Source organism: Ochlerotatus camptorhynchus, unplaced genomic scaffold, assembly GCF_037179485.1.
Source record: "Ochlerotatus camptorhynchus isolate MF236.1 unplaced genomic scaffold, CSIRO-AGI_Acam_v1.1 ptg000022l, whole genome shotgun sequence".
NCBI lineage: Eukaryota > Metazoa > Arthropoda > Insecta > Diptera > Culicidae > Ochlerotatus > Ochlerotatus camptorhynchus.
In genome coordinates, this window is record NW_027040514.1 from 294,284 (window position 1) to 311,591 (window position 17,308).

Consider the following 17,308-nt stretch of genomic DNA (forward strand, 5'->3'; position numbering starts at 1 on the left):
TAGTGAAGATTCGACTGGAGTTGTACCTGATGTGATCCTCTAGATCCTCTACGAAGATTAAATGGTGAACCAGGTAATGAAAGTGAAGCCTAGAAAGTAAGTATAGGTATTTCATTGGTTAGTGTGTTTCGTTCGTCTGGTGGGCTGCGTTCTCTTAAAAACAATTGTATATCAGTTTTGGTAGTATTTAAGAGAAAGTTGATTTATGTAATTTAATAAAGCTATTCTATAGTTAAAGGTGGGATTAATCTAAGTTGGTAGGTGGTCTCGTTTCCGGTTGTGTGGGGGAAACCCGACAATCGGAAACGAGGGCTAGATGTGAATATGTGTGTTTTGGTGTAGATAGAATGAAGTATGTGGTTATTGTATTGAGAACTGGTGTTGAGTGAATTGTACGGTTGAAAGAATCTGCTCATTTGATCGATTGCTTGGTGTTATCGTGCCAAGATGCCTCTAAGTTTTTACTGTGTACAATAATGCAATTCAAATGTTTGTTATAAAGGGTGGAACGGTTAAAACTTGGTCGACTAAAATTTGATGTATTTTTTTTTAATCGTGCACTTAAGAAACTTGAACACCCCTCATTTTGTGTGCGTACGGAATGTTGCCTCTATTTTGTTATTGCCATTAACTATTCAGTTGTCAAAATGGCGTCGAAGCAAGAGCAACAGCGTTTTAAAATTTTGCTCGCGCATAAGCAAAACCCCAATTTTTCCTACGCAGACTTGGCAAACGTTATTAAAGTGTCTGACGACTGCTAGGAAAGCAGGATCAGGAGAAAACCAAAAACAAGGTTGCCGCAGCGACCGGTAGAAGCGTAATCCTAGCCATTCTATCAGAGATGTCGGAAAGAAGCGCAAATGAGCCAAGAAACGAGCCGGACTGTCAACATACAAGGCTACAGTGACACCCAATCGAGATGATAAACAAAACACCACGACCAAAGCAGGAGCACGTAAGTTGTACACAGTTGTCATAATGGACGATGAAACATCCGTGAAGGCGAATTTCAAGCAGCTCCCAGGTCAAGAGTTTTACACGGCTACCGGAAAAGAACAGGTTCAAGATAAGTTTAAGCAGAAAAAGTTGCCAAAGTTCCCGAAAACACGTGACAACTGGCACTGTTAACCAAGATATTTATGTAAAGGAATGTTTGCAAAAACGCCTGTTGCCTGTTTAAAAACACAGAAACACAGTTATTCCGTGCTGTTTTGACCAGACTTCGCTTCCTGTCATTACGGGAAAATGGCTCAGGAACGGTATAACGCCAACAACGTCTAAGTCATACCCAAGGACAAAAACCCTCCAAACTCGCCGGAGCTGCGCCCGATCGAAAAATATTAGGCAATCGTTAAGCGAAACCTAAAACAAAAGTTGAAAATGAGAAACAGTTCAAAGCAAATTGCCCAAGTAACAATTCAAGCTGAACAGTAAGAACATAAGCTGATTATTGGTTGATTTAAGGTGTACAACGCTGATTAACAGCAGGCTGAATATATAGTTGATTAGTATTGCATGAAGTTAATTGTATCCCCATAATTCAACCTCAATAAGTTAGCTGATCTAGAGATTGAACAAGTCTTATTTAAGCTTAACACTACTCCACAAATCAGCAATGCACTACAAATATTTTGATAGCCTGATTTGTTAAATGTAGTCAGTGTCACTCGTTGCATTTCCGGCATTTTAGTTCTTCTAAATTCACTGCCTACCTTTCTAATCCCAAGCAGCGGCAGCAGTAGAGACAAGGTAGAGTAGCTTTTCTAGGAATAGCTCCAGGTAGAAGTGGGCTGCGACGACGCCGGGAGCATTAACATTTGTATTTCTGTGTTTCGCCTGCTATATGGCATTGAATTTTCAGACTGAATTCCAAAAATATAACTCAATCATGGCACTAAAATAGCTTCCACATGACCATCGAAATAAATCGCGCACTTGTGTTAACTACACTTGAAAATGAGAGGAATGTTTCCCTGTCACCAGTTGTTGTTTACAATTCTGCATTGCTACCGGTTCAAATCCCGAAATGTAAAGGTATTTTTAAGACTTATAATAACAATATAAATATGTAAATCCAATTAGTCAGCACCTTGTTGCAGTCCCATAAAAATATATAAGATATGAAGCGATCTTCCATTATTATTTGTTCTAAATAAAACTAGAAGGCTGAACAAGGGTTGGAAAGACTCTTATTTAATGCCTTAAAAAGATTATAATTTATATAACTGTTAAGCTTTTGGCTGAATAAAATCACTAGATTTAGATGCTTAAAAGCTGAACAAATGTTAACATGGTCTATGTACAGCAATTATTCAAACTAAGGCTGAATTAAAATCAATTGAACAACACTTGTTAAGCATCAAATTGTTACCTGGATGGCGTTCAGCATCAAATAAGGTTGATACAACAGCTGAACAAAATGTGATGGACGGTGTGAAATGTAAACCCTGGTAGTTTATATTTGGAAAGTTCGAAGCCTACTACAACAACATCCCTGTATATTGTAGCCGTTGAAGTTCAAAAAGAAATAAAGTTTGATCATTTATATAATAACACTATCTGTGTGCACTTAATTATATTTGATCAATTTTCGACCGTTCCACTCTTTATCGGTCGATCAGTTATCTTCGATGTGCAGGGGAAAGGTGTTTATCCTAGACGAATGGTAAGTTACAAATTCGCTGTTGTCCATGTCATAGGTGCCGTCGTAGTCGTAGGCAGTACCGTTAGTATATTTAAAATTAACCATCAACCGCTGAAAACATGAATTATCGCGTAATTCTGTTGTTCATTACAAGCCTAGTAAAATTCGAGAACGTAATTTCATTCGAATAGCTTGTTCAACCAGGTCTTAAATAATCGTCACGTTGGTCATAGCTTGTTATGATTACCTGAACCATGCGTAAAGAGAAAATCGAAACATTTAACGTCGCGTGAAAATGGATCTTAATGAAGGCCTCTTTCATAGCTTTTAGTTTAAGGATTTCAAAGATCGTCGGTTGCTTGCTTTCTAAGCAGAAAAACGCGGTCTCAGATCCTTTCATATTAAAAATGTATGGTTAGATCGCTTGTTTATCGTGTATTTCGTAAAACTTTACGTTGTCGTCGGTGCCGGGACTGAATAGTCATAAAAACTTGAGTAACGCTATAATGTGATATGAGGGGCTCGGTGGCCTTAGCACAACCGGTTTTGCTTACTGAGCAGAACATCATGAGTCTAATCTCAAGCCCATCCACATTCAAAATTCGTCAATCGTTTTATTTGTCAACATGACTACATGGTAATAACAGCAACTCGATGATTAAAAAGGAGGTCGTCTGCCTAGTGGCAAACGTTTTTGCTTACTGAGCAGAAGACCGTGGGTTCAATCTCAAGCTCCTTCGCGTTATATGATTGTTAGGACATCAATTCAGCTTATCGTTTACCAAAACGAACCCTGCTGCAAACCCAACCCTATTACCCAATATCCCAGTGATTCCTCGTGGAAGTGCAGAGGTGTTCTCGGCTTCCATCAAAGCGAGTGTCATGTCAACACAATCCTTCCCATTCCTTTCTTGACCTGTGTCGGGCGCGGCCGGCGCTGGTATTGCCTAATTTAAGATCACCAGTTTTTACACATTGAGGATGATTGCTAGTCCCAAGCATCGTCTATTGGTTGCTTTAGAATTCATATGATTGATCGCCAATCAAAGCCCTTAATAAAGCGAATTGTTGACATGTGGCACTCGAGCCATTCGAGTTTCTAAAAATCTGCTAGCATCATCTGTTCAATTATGTAAAGCTTAGTTTGGTATTTCGATGAAGTCAATGATTTGGCACCTTTATTCCCGATATTTGAAACAGCATTTGAAGTAATTAGACGCTCTTTACCATAGAATGAAGGCGGTTAGTATTTCAACAAACTTCCTAACAATCCTTAACAAACGTTTTCATCATGAATTAACATCAATTTTATGGTTGTCTTAACACGTTTCCTGTAAAAGTTTGTCCGCAAAACATTTTTTTAACTCTAGGACATGGATAATATTTGAGATATAAGATTCTAAGCAATGCGATTGCTATATGCTAAATCTACTGGAAATTGAAATTCCCAAACATGAAGATTCTGCAAATAGAAAATAATTTTTCAAAACAGAAACCTGGCTACGTCATTGTTAAGTATAATTTGATAAAAAGCTAGGATCTAGCCGTGAAAAATAACAACAATTTGAACGCGATGGGTGTACTGTCCATTTTATTCATCAGTAACCATTGATTGTTCTCTAACAAAGAAATAAATTGTTGTAAATTGAGTCATCTTTCGGTAGCTCCAACTAAATATCAGTAACTGTTCTACCGTCAGAAACATGTGTCAAACCACGGCTAACATGTAGACTTATCTGACGTTTTTGAATTGCATAAGTATTAGTAAATTCAAAGGTTTTCTTGCACTAATACAATTATAATTTACCCAAGGGGTGGTCACTCTACACACGTATTTTGCGCCAATTTTTTTCTCAGTGTGCCTCACGTGTGCCGCAGCTGTGCTGACAGTGCCGAGAGTGTCATCAGATTGATTTTTTTGTTTGTATAATGGTAACTCCTATCCTATCCCAGATCCTAACTGTCGTGACTCTTGGTTCGTTGCTCCCAAATTCTACAGGAAAAGGACTACATTGAACCTAATTAAAGCTTCCAGTGAGAACGTTCTCCGGGGGAGGCACTTCCAATTTCCGATAGGACAATAACTTTTACTGGATTGGAGTATGATGAGGATTTGGATGAACCACAGGTGACGGTGGTAGGTAGATGAAGCGAGCGTGCATCATCAGAGCAAACTGGTCCAGAAGCGCTTCAGATTCTGATGAACGCTTCCGGGAGGAGTTTCTCCCGCAAGCCATCGACTCAGTCAAAGATGCGTCGCCAGCGGGTGAATTCATCGATGTCAGTTACGATGAGGATCGAATCAAGGAAGTAAATGTCGGTTGGCTGAAGCGTTACGGAATCAAACATGGTAAACAACCACTGATTGTGGACTTTGTATGGACACCGATTCCCTTACGTACTTCTGTCCGGTTCGGCTTCCATAATCAATTCGTACCTCATAGAGTTCGAAAAGCTGCGTTTGGATCAGTTTTACGAGGATTATTGCAAACATCCCGAAGTTGAAATGCTTACCGAACTGCTTCAATCGCTGGGCACCAGGTAACTTTACACTTTACCGGGACGTCATCTCCGCCCTAGGCGAGTAAGAGAGGTGACACAGTCGGAAGAAGTGTTAGTTTGTTTACTAAAATGAACCGCCCATTTTGTTATGGCAAGTTTTGCTATAAGAAATGCTCCTCGTGTTTATTAGAGAAATTCACATCAAAGATTGATAAATTGCATAGGAAATCAGTTTGGCACGGCATTTGTAAACAGCATACACCTTCCGGTCGTATGAAACAGGTCAAAACTGTCCAAATTCGCAGATAAAAAATTTTGTTTTGAATTTCTGTATTGCAAAATAGTGAACTTTTCGTAACATTAACGGCAAAGAACTCACCAACACTGGGAGACCGTGAGTTCCTACCCACCTGTCTTAAAAACATCTCGATCTCCGCCAAGCCTATAAATATTCTGTTTTAAGCGCTGGGTTATCAGGGTCATGTTTCAGACCAACTCACCGATGTCGACTTTCAGGAGTTCACTTTCAAGCCCAACAACTGACCAATCAACATCTTACAATTCCACTTAACCTACTTCGGCTGTGATTTCAGCTCCGTCACGGATCACCCCGCCCCAAATCGATCTACCAACGTCTTCAACGTCCTCTTCACTTCCTCCTTCTGGGTCTCGCTCTCCCCACTAACCAATTGACTTATGACATTCCGATTCGGCATTATGACCAGTAGCAGTCCCTTCATGGTCATCTTTTCAATCAGCTTCCGGAACGATGTCACCTCCTTCCCAACTTCGATCAAACTGTTCTGAAACACCAAAGCCTTCCGCACCAGATCCTTGAACAGGTCGATCGATCGTCTTGAGTGGATCTCGAGTCTTCCGGTAGCGACTCCAGCACCATCCGGAAGAATTCCAGTATGACCCCCAGATTACAGTTGTACTAGGCAACAATCATCGCCTTAATGACCTCGCTCATCCTAATATTTTGCAAAAATGTGCGCTGTGAAGAATCCATGGCAGGAAAATCACGGTTGAAGTTATGGAATTAAAAATTGGATTGTGTCAACAACAAAGATTAACATTTTGACACATGCACAGAGCAAGCGCAGATTTAGTACAATGCTGCCAGTAACTTTAAATATCATGAAAATTTCTAAACATGGGTGCCAATTAAAGTACCCAGGTGTGCCCATCTGTATTTTTGGCACACGGTGCGGAGTGACCAACCCCTTGAATTTACCCAAAGTATTGCACTAATACTTGTGCATTTCAAAAACGTCAGAGAAGTCTATACCAGGCTAGCTCATTAGAGAGTATATATCAACCGAAGTAGGCCAAAATGACGTCATCAGAATCGTCGAAGTAAATAGTGCAGAACATTTTTCACAGATCTCGCACGTACCAGACGGGATATGAATTCATCCACGTTATGACACAAGGTGGCAAACTTGGAGCTCTAAGAAATTGCATTTGATGTTGTAGAGGATCTTGATAGCTTCGTGTCCCGGCAGTAGTTCCCTTTCCCTGAGATCGAACATCTATGACAAGCTTGAGCCGGTCCTTTCGGGGTGTTTTCTTACAATACCCAATGAGATGCTACGAGATGGGAACAGGTGTGGAAAGCCGTTTCTTCGACAGGAATTTGCTGACGCTCTGAAAATCATCACCACGGATGCCCCAATCCGGCAACAACCCGTTAGCTGTTCAAAGCGGTGATTTCATTGTTGTTGCATTTTCCATTACATTTAATGTGGTAATCCAAAGCAAACTTTGCTCCGCTCCGCTAATGCACACTCAGATCTGAATGCACCATTAATTTTCATAGGAAAAGTTTGAAAATTTAAGTATATTGACAATGAAAACTTCTGATGACCTCATACGCAAAATGACAGGAGCGGAATAGCTAGCCTGGTATAGACTTCTCTGACGTTTGTGAAATGCACAAGTATTAGTGCAGAACTCGGGGTAAATTATAAGTATTAAGGCTTGTACTCGTAAAAAATGCACCATTTTTATCCGTGTGTAAATTATTTTATCCGTGGGTAAAAATTGATGGAAATCTGGGTATAACTAGTTTGTAGTGAATTGTTTACGTGTGCAAAATTTCATAACAATCGGTTCAGTGGTTATTGAGATGTCATCGAAACAAGAAGAAAATCGTCGGAGAATTTTGCGCGCCGTCATGGAAAATCCGACTGCGACCATGAGATGGATCGGAAGACAACTGGGAATCACCCATACAACTGTATCTCGGGCGGTAAAAGTCCCAGACGACCGAGCGGCGGGCTGACTGCTGACCCTGTGAAGGCCCGGAAGGTGTTGGATTATTTCAAGCGTAATCCGAACCTTTCGATTCGCGACGCGGCTCTGAAGGCAAAGTGTTCCGCCTGGTTCGTTCAGCAAACCATGAAACGAGCTGGGCTTCGTGTATTCAATGTCCGGAAGGCACCGAATCGGCGTGATCAACAAAACACGGCGGCCAAATCCCGCGCAAGGAAGCTGTATCGAGAGTGGTTAACGAAACCGATGTGTGTGGTTATGGATGACGAAACCTACATCAAGGCAGACGCAAAGCAGATACCGAGGTTGGAGTTCTACGTTGCCAAATCACGGTTTGATGTTCCGGAAGACATAAGGAAGAAGAAAGTGGACAAATTCGCCAAAAAATACTTGCTCTGGCAGGCCATATGCCAATGCGGTAAACTGATTAACACTCCGAATACGATGCCTCCGAAAAACGTGTAACTGCAAGTTTGCAATGGCATAACTTAGCCATTTCTTAATGAATTTCAAAAATTGTGGTACTTTTAGAATTCCTAGATTTTGTAGATGAATTTGATTGCAAAAAGATTGAAAATAGAGTCGTCTATTTTTTTTAAAAAGCGAAAAGAGTTGTTACACGTTTTTTTTAAAGGTGTGTTTATAGGGTTTTGCAAGTGGTGCAAGATCTTTAATTTAGATTAATGGGCACAAATGTTCACAATTAGCCAGAATACAGTCATGGTTCCCATATATGGATCCTGGAGACAACGGAACGGTTCTCAAAAAATCCGGAACATCCGTAAAAGTGGTCAATCCATGAACCAGATCCTAGTGCTCTGCGGTTTTTTTTTGAAAACATTAGGAACTGTGATATAAAAAAATATTTGGGGTCGTGACATAAACATGTACCTGGATGGCCATGGTCCGTCCTCCGGAAGATGCGGAACATCCGTAAAAGTGGACAATCCATGAAACTGATCCTAGAGCTCCGCGTTTTTTTAACATTAGGATCTGTGATATAAGAATGAATTTGGGTCATGGAAAGTAGACAACTCTATTTTCAATCTTTTTACAATCAAATTCATCTACAAGCCCTAGGAATTCTAAAGGTACCACAATTTTTGAAATTCATTAAGCAATGGCTAAGTTATGACATTGCAAACTTGCCGTTACACGTTTTTCGGAGGCTTCGTAGTCGGCGTAAAGTTTTTTACCCACCGTATTCGGAGTGTTAAGCCGTACATCACAATGGGTACCATCAACAGCGAAATTTACCGCACCGAGTGCCTCCAGAAGCGTCTGTTGCCCTTCCTGCGGTCCCTGGACCTGGCATCATGCCATTTCGCGCGATCGACGTTGGATTGGTACAGAGACAATAACGTTGTTTTTGTACCAAAAACCGCCAACCCCCCAAATTCACCAGAAATTCGTCCGGTGGAAAGATTTTGGGCCATAACGAAGGCCAAAGTTCGAAAATCGTCCAAGGTGTTTAAGAACGAGCTGGAGTTGAAGAAAGAATGGATGAAAGTGACCAAAAAGGTCGGCTCCACCATTGCACAAAATGTAATGAGGGGTCCTAAGGGAAAGGTGCGGGCTTTCAGCGATGGAAAGGAAATTGAATAGAGTAATTATGCCGAAACATTAGTTCATTCCCTGAATGTTTCAAGAAAATCCGACTTAAAATAAATTTTTGCCGAACACTTTTGTCTGATGCATTTTTTTTTCGAGTACAGGCCTTAGTACAAGAAAACCTTTGAATTTACCCAAAGTTCTGCACTAATACTTGTGCAATTCACAAACGTCAGAGAAGTCTCTATGTGAGCCGTGTGTCGAACTAGACTTCTGCACGGTCAATGAGATCAACCCAAATTTGAATTCACTTTACTCATAAATCGTAAGAAGTGCAGGAACTCAGCGATGAGTAAGATTGCCTCATGTTTTCCTATGGAAAACCTAAAAAATCTACCGGAAATAGACTGGAGAAAATCCAATCGTTACTTTTCTCATATTCGGGATTTTTTTCCTGGAAGAACATGAGCCAAATTTACTCATCGCTGAGTTCCTGCACTTTTTACGATTTATGAGTAAACTGAGCTCAAATTTGGCTCGATCTCATTAGCCGTGTGCCATTTTATAGACTTCTCTGACGTTTGTGAAATGCACAAGTATTAGTGCTGATGTTGGGGTAAATTATAAGTATTAGTGCAAGAAAACCTTTGCATTTACCCAAAGTTCTGCACTAATACTTTTGTAATTCACAAACGTCAGACAAGTCTATTGTTGGTACTTGGAAACGATCTAGGCAGCTGTTTGACAGCCCTTCAAAACCTGTCAAAGCCGTCAAATGACAGCTCGAGATATGTGGATCAATTTGAACATCATTAAGCGTTCGATTCGCACCTATGTTTAGAATGTTTGGATGTTAGAATGAAATTGGATTTAGAATGGTTTCAGGTTAGTGACAGTTCGAGAGGATTTATGTAAACGGGACACCTACCTTCTGGAATGCCGCGACCACCTGGCGGTCGGCGTGGTTTTTTGTTTGTTTGTTTTGTTTGTGGTGATCATATATGGTTGATATTTTATTTTGGCCAGTTGGTGAAGTGTGATAGAGATGTTTGTGTGTGTTTTTTTTTTGTGATTTGGTTTGAGTGTTTTTTTTCGATGATATTTTCATTGATTGCAGAACCGGAAAAAAGGTGAATGACGCGATCGGTAGAAGTGTACAACAGTTCGATAATTTTGTGTAGAGGCAAAATGGAAGACAGAAGATAAGGAAAAAGAAGAAAACAATTCGATGAATGTTTGATGGCGCTAGTAAGAAGCGAGAATGGCGATGAATAATTGACTAATTTGACTGTAGTTTCTTTTTTCGTTTCTTGAGGTAGAGATGGCCTACCCGTGTTGCTGTGGGCAAGGTGCTGCTGGTTGCACAGGGAATACAGACACGGTGAGAGAACATGTTTGTTTTTTTGGTAACGTAGGATTTTGGAGAAGATTATGTTAGGGGAAGGGGTGTGATTCCAAGCGGTTTCTATTTACAAGGGCGTTTACATCAAGACACATTTCACTTGGGAGATTGGGAGCTCAAAGCGGTTGCAGTTCTCTGAAAGGACATGCATTTTAGGTTTGGGCTGCAGAATATGAGTTGAAGTTATAACTTTTTGAAGGTACCCCATGGATCGATAATTGAAAACCATCCGTTCGGTATGGACGTAATTGGATTGGAGTGCTTTCGATCGTAAAAAGTAATGTTTATCCAAACTTGTATGCTTGTATTGCTAGAAGGTAGACACACATATGGCAATTGTATTGCATTCAATTATTCTAGCACAGTTGCAATGGGGCGCTTCCTTCCGGTGTGGTAGTTTTGTTAATAATCGCTTTTTTTTCTTTTTCTTCGCATTTCAAGCTTATTGCATATCGCATATTAGCTTATTGCGTGCTCTCAACTTAGTGTTCTAAACGCACTTCCACAGTTATCAATTGAGAGCTTTCGATGCCTGTACCATTTTTGCATTGGTATAATTGTGTGGCAAAAGTCCAATCATACTTCTATGCCCAGAGAAGTCGAGAAATTTTCCAACCCGAAAAATTCCTAGACCGGACCGGGAATCGAACCCAGCAACCTCCAGCATGGTCTTGCTTTGTAGCTGCGCCTTTACCTACTGAGCTAAGGGAGGTCACAATAATCGCAGTAAGCATATAACTTTGACATACTTTGATTTTGCCTTGCCACACCCGTTTACCACCAATGAAGATTTTCAAAAGGGCAAAACAGAAAATGGTAATCGCGTTTGGGTGGGAAATTGTCTTTACCAACCTGCACGGCGAATGAGAACGAACCAAATTTGAGTTTAGTTAACTTATAAATCACATAAAGTGCAGGAACTCAACGATGAGTAAATTTGCCTCATGTTTTCCAGGTTAGTTCAGAAAAAGCTTCCCGAATATGACAAAAGTAAAGATTTGATTCACTCAGTCTATTGGAACTACTCCTAGACTGAGTAAAATTTTCGTCAATTTTCCTCATTTCCGGCAGATTTTAAGGTTTTCCACAGGAAACCATGAGGCAATCTTACTTATCGCTGAGTTCCTGTACTTTTGGCGATTATGAGTTAACTAAACTCAAATCGGGGTCGTTCTCATTCGCCGTGTGGGAATAGAGTATCATCAACCGGTTGAAACTTACGATTTTAAATGCGCTCACAATGGAATAACCTATAGATCAGTGCACGGTCCCTAACCTCACTTTTTGCTCCCTATCATTTTGCTTCTGAGTAAAAGAGATAGCAACGAATGGGAGCCAAAACAAACCACCCAAAACTGTCAAAACTTACGGGTGAGAGAAGAGTGCGGCAAATCTTCGTGAACTGATCAATTGGTCCCAAGTACATCGATTAACGTATCCCATTCTAGGGGAAATTCTAGTACTAAACCATGTTTGTTTTGATTCGCTATGAAAAGTTTGACAGATAAAATGAGGGGTTCATGGATTTTCTTATGGTTCGACGGGTGCATTGATTAACTTGGGACCGAAGAGAGTACCAGAGCTGAGCTAAAAAGTTGAGCTCGTTTCTTCGGGACCTTCTGGTCTTAGAGTTACCTCTGTGGTAGAACTCTGAAGTTGACCTGTTGTTTAGAACCAGTAAAAATGGGCGGAATGAAAATTTCTCTGTAGGTCCGAAATCTCACCGTGCGTGATTGCTAAAGAAACGAATCGCAGGTGGTAGTGGGTGTGGTGCAGTTCAGAAGATCTATTTGAAGTATCAATTGCTGATGCTGTTGCTGATCAATCTGGAACAGGACAAGAACGAAAAAGTGATTCTCGAACAGACACCAGGATAATCCGTTAGATTATAAAAGATCCACTCATCATGATCCGCGCAGTGAACGAAAGGCGAATTTCTGATAGAATCATTCGTAGTGCTGAACATGGTTTGAAAAGCCATGTTCCTCGGAAGCTATCATTTATCAGTAAGGCCAACAAGAAAAACCGGCTGATCTTCTCAAGGAATCACAATAACAAGCGCTGGAGATCTAGAAACGTGTTGTCTGGTCGGATCAAGGGGTGAGACAGCTCAGTGTAGTACCTCAAAATTTAATCGACGTTCATAGATTTTTCTATCTGTTTACTTCTCTCGGCTTACTCCGTTTACCACCTTTACATATTAGGCGTCAGTCCTGTTTGTAAGCAAAATAGAATTATCTCGTCACTTTTCAATAGGTCCTATCCAGGCATGGAAAATCATTTGCATTCATTTTGTGCATTCATTTACATTCATTTGCCTCTAACTTTTTTTCAACATCATTCCGCAAAATAATGTATAAAGCTTTTGTAGGTTTTGTTATTAGCTATAACTTTTGTTAACAAGTCAAATCCGTATCTCTTATGCATGACAAACCAGAGAGAACAGAAGCCACTACTGTTTTTCAGTGAATGTATTTTACATTCACTGAAAAACAGTAACAAGTTCTGCCAGCTCTAGTTCGTTATGCATAAGAGATACACATTCAAGTTATGAACAAAAGTTGTAGTTAATAACAAAACCTACAAAAGCTCTTTGCATAATTTTGCGGAATGCTGTTGATGAAAAAAGTTAGAGGCAAATGAATGTAAATGAATGTATGAAATGAATGCAAATGATTTTCCATGCCTGGTCCTATCTACACTGATCGATTGTCTTCATCGAATTTGTGTTAAGATATTTCCAGATATTTTCGACACACAGATCGATGAAAGAAGCAACAATCTAGCACCTAATACGACAAAGGCGACAGGAAACGTTTTCGTAGCCGAGTTATTTACGAAATAGAGAGTCGATGAAGGGAATCGATCAATTAGAATGGTCTATTTAAAACCGGAATAGGTAAACTGAATGACACGACGGCCCTTATTACCGATGTCACTTCACGGTGAAGTGACAATGACGGCAATCACTTCACCGTGAGTGACAAGAAGTGGTCACTTCACTTCGTTTTCATCGTGAAGTGACACTCGTAATAAGGGCCGACATCTAGACTGATCAGTGACTGTGGGTGAAGAAGTTGAAGTGCCCGGTAATGCGTTTCGGTTCGGAAAAGTGTTTTCTTGAGTATCCATCCGAAAAATATGCGATAGCAGTAATTCAATGAATGGTGCGTCGCTGTCGGTAAAGCGCCACTGCAAACCAGCTTGGTTGTAGTTGCCAAATAGGAAAGAGGGAGAGCGGGGATACAATCGAGACGAAATTGAGCCTAACGATTCCATAATCTAACGGATGATCGTGCAGTCGGTTCTTCGGTCGGGAGGCAGGTAAACAGCGCCTATACTGAGAATATGTTGTGGAAATTCCACGCCAATCCAGAGCTGTTCCAGTAGACTGGAAATTGGTAGCTGGTTAGTCTTGTTCAGAACGCCTCCACCACGCGATTTTTGACTCTTCAGGGGAGATCGGTCAGTGCTGAAGACGGAATAAAGTGATCCGAATCCGATCTGGTCATCCAGTCATGTTTCCGTCAATGCGATCAAATCAGCCAAGAAAAACTAGTCAATTTTAGTCTTCAGCCAACCTACGTTTTCATAATAAATCCGGATGCCATCCAGGAAGCTGGAAACTGATGGAAATTTAGGTACCGAAAGTTTAAAATCGCAATCATACTCGCCTGGAGTTGCAGGTTGGAAGCCCCTGATTATTGTTGATGTTTTGCTTGACAGCACCTTTTGGGCTTCGCACCTCCATGTTGCTGTGATGCGAAAAGTTAGAAAGCAAATGACAGTGATCTTGCTCACTGAGCAATGTGAGGTACTCGAGATGCCTCAAAAGCAACTCTGAAATTGCTCAGGAGTTGTCTTACCAACAATCAATACGAAACTAACGATTTTAAATTGGCTCACTACTTGACTAGCCTATTGGTCCCAAGCAAACGATTAACGAACCCCATTCTAGTCAAAATTCTAGTACTACGCAATGTTTGTTTTGATTCGCTATGAAAGTTTTACAGATAAAATGAGGGGTTAGTGGATTTTCATATGCTTCGAGGGGTGAATCGGTTAGCTTGGGACCGAAAAGAGTACCAGAACTGAGCCAAAAAGTTGAGCACGTTTCTTCCGGACCTTCTAGTCTTAGAGTTACCTCTATGGTCTTACCCCTTGGGTCGGATGCACCAAAGTTCGAGCTGTTCAACTAGAAACGACGTCTAAGAGTATGACGGAGAAGCGACGAGGCTCTACAGGACAGTCATCTCCAACCAACCATGAAACACGGCGGAAGAAATCTTATGGTTTGGGGCTGTTTCTCATGCTTTTCTGTAGGGAATCTGTCCCAAATCCTCGGCATAATTACCGCAGATGGGCATATCGATATTCTTTGTGAATATTCCTTGCTGAAAACGGGACTGGAAAGTAGCTAAAAGTTTCAGCAGAATTACGATACCAAGCACACGGCAAAAACACTTGCTTTTGTCCGTGCATAAAGCCCATAGAATGGCCACCCCAGAGTCTCGATTTAAACCCAATCGAAAATCTTTGGGCTATCCTCGATAACTGTGTGGATAAAACCGGTGTTATGAACAAAAAACAAACATATTTTGCAGCACTGCAAAAGGCCTTTGGGCGATTAGGATCCACAGCAGCGGTTGCAGTTGGTCATCGAAGCGAAGGGAGAGGTCACATTAGTCTATTAGTCATTTGTTTTGGTTTGGTTTTAATTGATTATTTTTTTTTCAAAACAGAAAGTTGATCGTTTTTTATGTCATACCAATTGTCAATGTCAAACAAATGATAACAAACCCAAAAGTACAGAACAATGATCGCAACGGAAAAAGACTGGAGCTTGTTTGTTTTGTCATTTTCGAATGAGGTTATTTTGGGATTGTTTTACTGTTTGGTGATTCGTTATGAATAAGTGAACAAATGATGAGATGATACTGTTTCACGGTCTCCTTTTAACAACTGCTTATGAAGGGGGAAATTCAAGCAAAGGAGACAATATGGTTGCTTTATTGTTAAATGTAGGTTATATGAAAAGAAGTGTGAAGCATGTTGGAAACGTGAGAAAGAGGTACACGCAAAATTGGCGAAGGGCTTTTTCGGAACATTCCACCCTAAAAATTAGTGCGAAATGTTCCAAAACAGCACACACCGCCTACTTCGGGTGCAGGATGAGGAATGATTTTCTTTTGACTGTACACAATCGAGATTTGCTATGATTCTTCCGAGTACGTCGTCGTTTTGATATCATCGGATTAGGTTTGTTTTTGTTTGTTATGTTTTTTTTTTATACATAGAAATAGAAAGTATGTGGTATATAAAGAGAGAAATATAGGCATATATTTGAGAATAGAAACATTAAATTTGAATGTAAAGCAGTCAAGCGGAAGCGGTTCATGCTTTCTGTTGATTCTCGTTATTTTTTGGGTTTTTTTTTTCTAAATCAAAGGGGAAGGCTAGTTGGTTCAACTAGGCAAAAGGGGATCAGAGAGCTCTAACGGGGTGTAAAATTGAGTTGGTTAACTTTGGGTTTGCAAAACTAAAGTTTGAGAGTTGAGAGCGGAGGAGAGGAAAACTGTTTAACTGTTCCGAGCATTATTTTTTATCTTTTGCTTCTTCTGTGGATGTAGATTGAGCTTTGTGGAAATCATTCTGTTTGAACAGTGATGCAAGCATTATTCAGTTGAAAGAAGAATCTAAACTAACTTTATAGATACAGAGTTAGGAACAGGATGGACAGATAGAGATGAAATGAAGAAGTGTTTGTGGAAAGTTGTGTTGATGATCGTTGTTTTGTGTGGGGTTCATAGATCAAAAGAAATTTATTTCAAAATCTCAGAGAGCCCAGTTGCGATCAATGTTCAGTATTCCAAGACCGATTAATTTTAAATCAAAGTAAAAAGGGTAACCAATATGTTTTGATCAGGCAATTTCAACAGCTCAAGATGAAAACCTATTTTCATTACAACATGAAACTTATTTGTGTGATGTTGAACTTATGGTTTCATTCTTATTGTTAGAAAACAAAGTACTCTTCCAACCTGTTTAAAATTGTAGTTCTTAGTAAGTAAAATTGTAGTTCAAAGTAAGCCGCCAGTATCTGGCCCCCGTTCTAATACTTTAGTAATAGAAAATCTTTCAGTGTCATTGAATGACGGCTCCACAAAGCTAACGCAATTGAGTCTTGCCAAATTAATGGTTAAAAAAAGCGATAAAATAGAATTTGAATATTTAAAGGTTTTTGATCGAATTGAAATTTTCGATGTAAATGGCAGTGAACTATCCCCATTGGATAATCTCTACAACACGTTGGGAAAAATTATCAAGATAGTTCTTCTTCTTCTTTGCATTTCATGCTTATTGCTGATCTCAAATCAGCTTATTGCGTGCTCTCTACTTAGTCTTCTAAATGCACCACCACAGTTATTAATTGAAAGCTTGCGATGTCAATACCAGTGTCTGTTTTTATCATTTACCATCACACGCAAGGAGTAGCTCTTTAACCCAGTGTAGATGAATTGCGTTTGTTTTGAAAATCTTCACTGTTACCTATGAGCGAAATGAACAAATGAGTTCATTATACATCAACGAATACGCGTTTGTTGATATTCTCCAGTGCTTGATTATCCAACCCAAAATTGTCAAAATCAGAAATGATCCTCAAAAGCAAAATAATCAAATTTATTTTGGATAAAATGATTATTTTGAATATTGTCGACTCCAGAGCCTAAAACTGGGATTTTATCATCAGTTCAGCTTGAGAAAAACTAACACGACACGTCCTTCAGCGCTATATTAGTGTAAAATGAAAATAATCAGTTTGCATTTCAGGCATAACATTAGATAACGGCACAAAAGCATTTGTAAACAAACTTTCTAAGGTCCTTTACACGCGAACCAAAGTACACCCACGCAAACCAACAACAACATCG

General features: G+C 40.0%; 1 protein-coding gene across 50 annotated transcripts in view; it reads right to left on the minus strand.

The window, feature by feature from the left end:
- para (paralytic) overlaps positions 1-17,308 on the minus strand; it is a 382,611-nt gene that overhangs the window by 115,843 nt on the left and 249,460 nt on the right. For 38 of the 50 annotated variants that reach the window (XM_065226528.1, XM_065226876.1, XM_065226868.1 and 35 more), the window contains one exon: positions 27-89. The exons of the other annotated variants lie outside the window; for them this stretch is intronic. In XM_065226528.1, coding sequence (XP_065082600.1) covers positions 27-89 — 63 coding nt within the window. The remainder of the gene's footprint in view (positions 1-26; positions 90-17,308) is intronic. 50 annotated transcript variants of the gene reach the window in all.